The sequence below is a fragment of the Polyergus mexicanus genome, unplaced genomic scaffold, assembly GCF_030449975.1.
Source record: "Polyergus mexicanus isolate NDT 795.1 unplaced genomic scaffold, iyPolMexi1.0 SCAF_20, whole genome shotgun sequence".
Classification (NCBI taxonomy): Eukaryota; Metazoa; Arthropoda; class Insecta; order Hymenoptera; family Formicidae; genus Polyergus; species Polyergus mexicanus.
In genome coordinates, this window is record NW_027223340.1 from 1,645,566 (window position 1) to 1,655,211 (window position 9,646).

The following is a 9,646-nucleotide window of genomic DNA, read 5'->3' on the forward strand; positions in this document are numbered from 1 at the left end:
TATCAACGCAGAGTACTAAGCAAGAGCTCAATAGAATATTTCCAAATGGATAGGTAGAGGTGATCCTCTATTATTTCCTGCGAGATCACCCGACTTAACATGTTCAAATTTTTATCTCTGGGAAAGAGTGAAGGAGTTTGCTTACTTTCAATGTCTTACCACTCGAGAAAATATGGTAGAAAGAATAAAAAATATTTTTTCGCGAAATAACCATACAAGAGTTAGAAGAAGTACAACCAAGCTTTCCACGAAGACTACAGGTATGTCTGGCTCAACATGGTGAACATTTTGAACGTTTATTATAATAATAAAAAAAATTGATTCCAAATTTTTATTCTGATTTATTTTGTTGATATCCTGACAACGGTTGAATTTTCGAAAGGTACTCTAATATACAAGTTATTAAGCTCATTGAGTACTATCGATAGAGTAACTACAAAATATCCCTTTCCATTAAAAAAAAAAAATTTTTTTAGTTCTTGTGTGAAAAATGGACAATCAAGGTTATTCAAGATCATCAAAATATGTGCCCCTATTTGTTCTACAAATTTGATAATGGATATCTTCCTCTATCTCTAAAACGTTTTCGAGAAAAGCATGGTGGACTTTTTATCAGGCTCACTCTGTATACATACAATGCATATATGTATTGTATATATATTATGTCAAGAAATCATAAAAATAACAAAAATAGATATTTTTGAAGTGATCTTGGTGCAATCCAAAGTTACATAAATGGAGAAATTATTGAAACAGATAAAAATTGCGATCTCTATTATATACTTTATTTATTTTACTTATTGTCCTTGTAAATAAATAATTATGTCACCAAATATATGTATTTTTTAACAAAGTTGTATTTAATGAACAGTTTTTAAAAGTGACAATTGTCATAATATGCGTCTATTGTGCTAAAAAGAATCAGATTGGATTATTACAATTATCAATATTTAGATTATTAGAGAATTAAGGTTGTTGTTTCGCGACATTACAATCCAAAATTTTATACTCTGAGCCAACGTTTAAAACCATAGACTTCTATATAATATACTAGATTGCTAATACGGCTATATTTTATATAAGAACACGTGAAGCCAGGGCAATTATTTACAATTGAGCAGAATATCGATACGAATTCGATATTCGATCGATTCAAACGTCATTCACACATTTTTTAAACGTATACATTTAAAACATTTTAGAAAGTAAAAATAAACTAAAAATATCAAATTTATATATAATGCACATATAAAAATAAAGATGCTAATGATTTGTAGCATATTTGGCTGTTCAAGTAGATATTCTAAAGGAAGAAATATTAATTTTCTTCAATAAATACATATAACCTGTTTCTCTTATTTTTTTAAAAACTAATTATTTCTATGTGTTATTAAATATGCATTAAATATTTATAAATCAACACTTTCTCATATGAAATATTGCAGCTTTCCCTTCAAAAATAAAAATTGATTGATAGCCTGGTTGGATGTGATAAAAAGACAAAATGGTATTCCCAGTAAATACGCTACAATCTGTAATGAACATTGCACAATGAACAATTCACTGCAAATGATTATTTTCATGGTCCAGAGATTCGGGGGAGACATATCTAAAACTAACAGCAAATATATATATATATATGTAAATATATATATATATATATATATATATATATATATATATATATATATATATATATGTATGTATGTATGTATGTATGTATGTATGTATATATACATATACAGGGTGTTTCAGAACAACCTTCCATCCTTAAAATGACGTATTCCTGATACGATTCTAAGATGATTTTTCCTTTACCAAAATTTGAATTGAAGCGTAATTTTTGAGTTATAAACAAAAATAGCAAATTACGCGTCGAGTACAGAAGGCAGCTAGGAGCGGCGCAACGCGCCGCAGCTGACCGTCCGACGTGTGACTACCACGCATGAGTCGCTAACTATTTTATTTTATAACAAAATTATGCTTTAAATAAAATTTTGGTAAAGAAGAAAATGTCTTAGAATTATACGCCAGGAATATGTATTTAAAATAACGTCACTTTAGCGAAAGTTGTTGCGGATCGCCGCTCGTCGGATGCTGCGATCAGTTGATTGCTACACGCGATGTGTGTATGGTGGAATGTGTGCGTAAAAGGAAGGGAGACACAGATAGAGAGAGAGAGAGAGAGAGAGAGAGAGAGAGAGAGAGAGAGAGAGAGAGAGAGAGAGTGAGTGAGAGTGAGAGTGAGAGTGAGAGTGAGAGTGAGAGTGAGAGTGAGAGTGAGAGTGAGAGTGAAAGCAGTGGTATCAACGCAGAGTACTGTGAGAGTGAGAGTGAGAGTGAGAGGAAGAGGAAAGGAAGGAAGGAATGAGGGAGAGACGTTTATGCATACGCACGCACGTACACATACACTTTTTTTCTCGCTCTCTTTCTCTCTTTTACACAACACTTATACACTCTCTCATTCGGTCACTCATTTGGTCACTCATTCACAAACTCACTCACTCACCTGCTCACTCACAGCGTAGCGAATCTTCATACTACGTATTATCGTTAACTACTGCACGTTTATTATTTAGCGACGGACCGCGGAGACTGCGCGATCACATTGTTACGTTGCCTAGCGATGCGAGAAACGCGACATGTATCGTGCAAGTGGCGACGTGCGTGTGACGCGTGGCGCGTGATTGACGCGAGATAAGACGAACGATCTTCTAAAACCTTCGCATTACGAATGCGGAACGATCTTCTAAAACCTTCGCATTACGAATGCGGTAGAAAACATGAAACCTATAATGACGTACTTAAAAAAATTACTTATTTATAAAAATTATAACTATTTCTAAATAATTATTATTTTGAAATCGTCTTATCTCGCGTCAATCACGCGCCACGCGCCACACGCACGTCGCAACTTGTACGGTACATGTCGCGTTTCTCGCATCGCTAGGCAACGTAACAATGTGATCGCGCAGTCTCCGCGGTCCGTCGCTAAATAATAATCGTGCAGCAGTTAACGATAATACGTAGTATGAAGATTCGCTACGCTGTGAGTGAGCAGGTGAGCGAGTGAGTTTGTGAATGAGTGACCAAATGAGTGACCGAATGAGAGAGTGTATAAGTGTTGTGTAAAAGAGAGAAAGAGGGCGAGAAAAAAAGTATGCGTACGTGCGTGCGTCTGTATAAACGTCTCTCCCTCATTCCCTTCTTCCGTTCCTCATCCTATCTGTCTCTTCCTTCCCTTTACGCACACACTCCACCATACACACATCGCGTGTAGCAATCAGCTGATCGCAGCATCCGACGAGCGGCGATTCGGAACAACTTTCGCTAAAGTGACGTTATTTTAAATACGTATTCCTGACGTAATTTTAAGACATTTTCTTCTTTACCAAAATGTTATTTAAAGCATAATTTTATGTTATAAGGTAAAATAGTTAGCGACTCATGCGGTGGTAATCACGCATCGGACCGTCAGCTGCGGCGCGTTGCGCCGCTCCTGCCTGCCTTCTGTACTCGACGCATGATTTGCTAACTATTTTTGCTTATAACTCAAAAATTACGCTTCAATTCAAATTTTGGTAAAGGAAAAATCGTCTTAGAATCATATCAGGAATACGTCATTTTAAGGATGGTTGTTCTGAAACACCCTGTATATATATATATATATAGGATTGGGCATTTATATTGACACTTAAATATCTAAAAAATAAAGCAAGATAGAAAGAAATGTTTCAGACAAAAAAAAGTGGCCACTTTTCAATTTATCGATAAAGTGTGTGGATTAATTCGTAAAAGTTCGATAAGTGGTACAATTTGTGAGTGAAAAAAGTTTGCTAGTTACTCGTTGTGTTGCACGGAAGTATTACTTATTGAGTCGTATGAGGGCAACGAATTACTACATAAAAGGTAAAAATCAGTGAGAGAGAGAGAGAGAGAGAGAGAGAGAAAGAGAGAGAAAGAGAGAGAGAGAGAGTGCGTGTGTGCGATGAGTTGTTTACTAAATGCGATGGGTGTAAGAGAGAGAGAGAGAGATAGAGAGGGGGAGAGGGAGAGGGAGAGGGAGAGGGAGAGGAGAGAGGGAGAGGGAGGGAGGGAGGGAGGGAGGGAGGGAGGGAGGGAGGGAGGGAGAGAGAGAGAGAGAGAGAGAGAGAGAGAGAGAGAGAGAGAGAGAGAGAGAGAGAGAGAGAGAGAGAGAGAGAGAGAGAGAGAGAGAGAGAGAGAGAGAGAGATTGATTGATCTTTATTAGCTTTCTCAGCTATTTGTAATACAAATCTAGTTTACATTAATTACAATATACTCCTTTAACATTCGCTTAAACGGCACAATTCTTTCATTCCGCTTTATTTCAGCTGGCAAGGCGTTATACATTTTCACTCCTTCGTAAAACATACTCTTTTGCGCACTCCTTGTTCTGCGATATTTTATTGCAATATCCCCAGCTTGTCGTGTTTGCCTTTCACTCTTATTTCCCACAATTTCTAACCTATTTCTTAATTGCTCCGGTAACATGTTCCTTAAAACCTTAAAAATAAATATACACACATTATAATATAGCCTCTGTTTTATGGACATAAACTGCAGCGCTTGCAGCATACGCTCCACTTTGGTATGTCTATCACATTGCAATATGATCCTCATGGCCCGGTTTTGTGCTTTTTGCAATTTACTCAGCTGTGTTTCTCCCATATCAATTAACAGCGTCGCACAATACTCAAAGTGAGGTGCTATAATTGTCTTATATACAATACATCTAGTGTATGCCGATATATAATTACCTATTCTATTCAAAAAACTCGTTTTTTTCCCTATTTTCTTTAGCATATAATCACAGTGGTCCTTAAATCGTAGTCTATCGTCAATAATTATGCCTAGGTATTTCATTATTTCCACACGTTCAATCTCAGTTCCATCCAAACATTTCAATGTTATATTACCTCGCAGTTCTTTTCTTATACTTCTAACAATCATATATTTCGTTTTTCTTGCATTCATTTTTAACTTATTTATATTCATCCACTCTTCTACTATAGTAAATGCCATATTCATTTTGCCCTCTAATTCCGCGCTGCTTTCTCCAGTTACATATATTAACGTATCATCTGCAAACATTTTTATACTACATCCTTCTGGACAGATTTTTATTATATCATTTATATATACTATAAATAATAAAGGTCCTAATACAGATCCTTGCGGTACTCCATATTCTGTGGTCATTAATTTAGACCATTTATTGTTAAATTGAACCTGCTGTGTTCTATCCTTTAAATATGATCTTAACCATTCTATAACCATTCCCCTAATTCCATATTGATATAATTTCTCTAATAATCTTTCTCTATCTATTGTTTCAAAGGCTCGCTTAAGATCCATGAAAATTACCCCTACCATTTTTGCCTCACTAACTATCAATTTCCACTCATCAATGACTGTTTGAATCGCTGTTTCACACGAATACTGTTTTCTAAAGCCCGACTGATGTTCTGTTATAATACAGTTATCTTCCAAATATGTTTCAATTTGCTTTTTAGCTACTAATTCTAACACTTTTTCAAATATTGGTAATATATTTATAGGCCTAACTTCACTTGCTTTTCTAGCTTTCTCTACTTTTGGAATCGGTATTATTGTAGACGTTTTCCAACCTTTTGGACAGCAACCTTCCTTTAAAGAATTATTTATTATATCAACAAATTCCTCTTTTATTACGCAAAATGCTGTCTTTAATATATCGCTAGTTATTCCCTCCTCTGTACCTTTCTTTTTCGGTAGTCCCATAACAATTTCCTGTAAATGCTCTATACTAATCATTTCAAAATTTTCCATAATTCCCTCGTTTTCAATAACATAAATAATTCTTTTACATGCATTTCCAGTTTTACTCCCATTTATAGATTTTACTATACTATTAATACTTTGTATATAATATAAATTAAATTTATCTGCTATATTGCATCCTTCAGTACTGTTTAATATTTCAAAATCTATATTCTCTACTTCCCTCTTACCTCCTGGTTCGCCTCTAATTATTTCTTTTAGTGTTTTCCACATAGATGTAGGATTTTCTTTATTAAGATCTATCATATTTTCATAATATTCTTTCTTCTTTGTCTTAATTAATTTAACTACTGTATTTCTTTCAATTTTAAATTGCAACCAATTTTGTTCCGTGTCATCATACAATGCCTTCCTATATGCCTCATCCCTTTTGGCCGCTGCTTCTCTTATTTCATCCGAAAACCATTTTTTCCCTTCCCATATTCTCGGAATTCTAAAATTTTTTCTAGGTGCTGTAGCGTCCAACGCATTTACTATACTATCAACAAATTTCTTCGCTCTCACACTGATATTCATATCTTGGTTTTTCTCTAATTTATTTTCCACTAATTTAATAAATTCATCTATATTAAATTCTCTATAATTCCTAACACTAAGTTCTCTGTATTTATTATCAAATTTATTCGCATTCAGTTCAACTTTTAGCCACGCATGGTCCGTTATTTTAGGTTCATGCATTACCTGCACTTCTATTTTATTATTAGCAAAAATTAAATCTATAATTGTTTTACTATCTTTCGTAATTCTCGTCGGTTTATTTACATATTGTTTCATGCCTAAGCTCAACATTGTCGTTTGTAACTTCCTTGTATAAAACGAATCTAACATAATATCTATATTAAAGTCTCCTATTACCATACATTCTCCCCGTATTATTAACTCTTCTATTATATCCTCCAGAAATCTCACGAAATCACCATGCGATGCACTCGGTGAATGATATATTACCATTATTATTCCTCTATACAATTTGTCTTTCACCTCAATCGCAGCACACCAACAATTCGATTCTAATTTTTTTACTAATACTATTTCATATTTAACATCATTCCTTATATATAAAACAACCCCTCCTGTATTTCTATTTTCAGCATCGCATCTAATTATACTATAACCTGGCACGTTCACTTTACTGTCTTCAATTTCAGCGGTCAATCTTGTCTCTGATAACGCTATGAATGCTGGATTTACTTTCTTCATAATCTGATGTTGTATCTCATCTTTATGCGCCATCAAACTTTGCGCGTTTGTATACAATATTATTTCCGCTTCCTTCTGTAGTTGCTATTTCGCATCTTCCCAGCCGGCTCTCCTCTTCTCCTCCTGTATCGCCCTTTTAAATGTTGGACATTCTGGGCTAAGGGCGTCGTGTTCATCACTTATCTTCAGGTTGTATGTTCGAATTTTAAACATACAATTTACACATTTTTTCTTTGTTGCCGTACATTCAATCGCTTTATGATTTCCCGCACATTTGTGGCATGTTTCATCTCGCGTACAGTTTTTTGCAATATGATAGTATCCCCAGCATTTAAAGCATCTTTTAACATTAATGTGATTGAATATAGGACATTTTCTCCATCCTACATTTAGTTTCCCTTTTTTTAACATCAATTCATGCGTTTCTTCATCTACTTCAATTATTATCGAACCTTCTTCTTTTTCGTTTCTTCTAAGTTGATTACTATCATTTCTTTTTTCTTTAACTATTTTCTTCACTATTCGCATTTGGAATCCATCATTTATTGCATCAATTCTATTCTGCTTCTTGATTGTAGTTATTAAGTCATCATCATCCAATCTCATTTCTTCTTCGCTGACATTGATAATTTTTATTTTAGGCTTCATCTGCGGTGATTCCGTAACTTTGAAATTTTCTCCTAGTTTATCCTGCACTGTGGCTTTCAGCGTTTTCATTTCTTCTCCAGTTTCACAACCCATGATCACTGTTCTCTTGCTTCCTTTTTTTAGCTTCGTTATTCCCATCGCCATGTTTTTGATATCTACCTTTTCTTTTATCAATTTTTTTGTAACTTCACTCTCTTGTTGAATCTTGGGTTTGATAATTATAACATTCTCTTTCTTTTTCTCTTTAACCGCTTCACTATAGCTCCTTTGTATTCCTCCTGTTGATCCACTTCCTTCTCCCTGTATCATTCTTTTCAGCTCTTCCAGCAATTTCTGCTTTACATTTCCCAATTCTTCACGAACTATTTCCTTGACCATCATTTTAATTTCCTTCTTACATGCTGTTTCATCCTTTATTTCTTTTACAACTTTTACCAGCCAATCTATTTTTACGTCAATAGTCGATGATCCACTCGCTCCTGATATTCTATTTCCACTACTTGGCGTCGTAAACGAACCTGTAGATCCTGTAGATCCTAGCCTGTCCCTGCCACTCCCGGCCACTGCCGATGCCTTCTTCATGTCTGCTTCACTTTCAATTGTAAATCTGTCAAATGGGCCAGAACACGGTACCAATTCTTGATTTTTATCGTAAATCCTATGCTTGCTTACACATCCTGGATGGTAAAACAGCTTAATTCGATTCACCTGATAGCAAGACTTGCATGTTACCACCTGATTTTTTATTGTCTTTTTACATGCCGAGCATCGATATTCAGCATATTCATCGTCCATGCGGATAATTATCGGCCGAAACCGCAAATATCAGCGTAAGCGATCAGTCACCTCTGTTCCACTGTCATACGTCAGCACTTTTGTGTCCACCTTTAATGTCTACCTTCCGTGTGAGACTTTGGTGTCCCAAACAGAAAATGCACTTCTCACGCCCACAAAACAGCATATTCCGGCTAGATAACACTCATGGCTAATGCCGGTCTATGCCGCTATGACTTGAATAACTTTCTATCACTCCCCGTAACTATTTAACCGTTTAAAAGTTATTACTTTTGCGGAGCGATGTTTGACACGTCTTCTCCTCCAGAGAGAGAGAGAGAGAGAGAGAGAGAGAGAGAGAGAGAGAATGTTATGTGTGCGTGTATACGCGAATACGTTCTCTCTCACACATACACTCCATCGCATGTAGCAAACAGTTGATCGCAGCGAGCGCCTCACATAATCACCAGCATCGAACGGTAAGTTGCGCCGTTCCTGCCTGCCGCCCGTATGCGGTCTGTAATTCATTAACTATTTTGGCTTATAATTGAAAAACTAAGCTTCGGAAAAAATTTTGGCAAAGGAAAAATCGTCTTAGAATAGTGTCAAATATATGACATTGTAAGGACAGAAGGTTGTTTTGAATCACCCTGTATACACGGTGTCCGACAAGTAAATGACCAAACGAAAGATGGAGATAGATTGGGTCAAACTGAAAAGAAAAATCCTATACCACTTTTTTCTATAACGTTTAATAAAGAAGTTATTATTGAGTAAAGTCTGGCCCATCAGCGCCGACTTTTAGTTGAACGTACGTCAGTTAGCCGCTCGCCTGATAATGTACATCGCCGTAGCGACGAAGCGCTCACGCACACTACCAGGCGTGCGACTAAAGATCGGCGCTGATTGGATAGACTTAATCAATAATAACTCCTTTATTAAGCATTATAAAAAAAATGGATCAGAACTTTTCAACTCAGTTTGACCCAATCTATCTCTACCTTTCATTCGGTCACTTACTTATCGGACACCTTATATTTTGTCTAATTGTAAATGGCTGCTCTAGCTTCACCTGTTACATCGCTGTTAGCAGTCTAGTATATCATATAGAAGTCTGTGGTTAAAACATCCGACTACCTACGGTTACCGATTAAAAACTTTTGAACATTTTCTGTATTATTT

General features: G+C 35.7%; 1 protein-coding gene across 1 annotated transcript in view; it reads right to left on the reverse strand.

Moving 5' to 3' along the window:
* The window catches only part of LOC138941832 (general odorant-binding protein 56d-like), a 12,085-nt gene extending 9,445 nt beyond the window's left edge, over nt 1-2,640 (reverse strand). Inside the window, exon 1 of the mRNA XM_070311715.1 lies at nt 2,510-2,640. Within this exon, the coding sequence (XP_070167816.1) occupies nt 2,510-2,539 (30 nt within the window). The 5' untranslated portion in view covers nt 2,540-2,640. The remainder of the gene's footprint in view (nt 1-2,509) is intronic.
* Nucleotides 2,641-9,646: the final 7,006 nt, after the last annotated feature.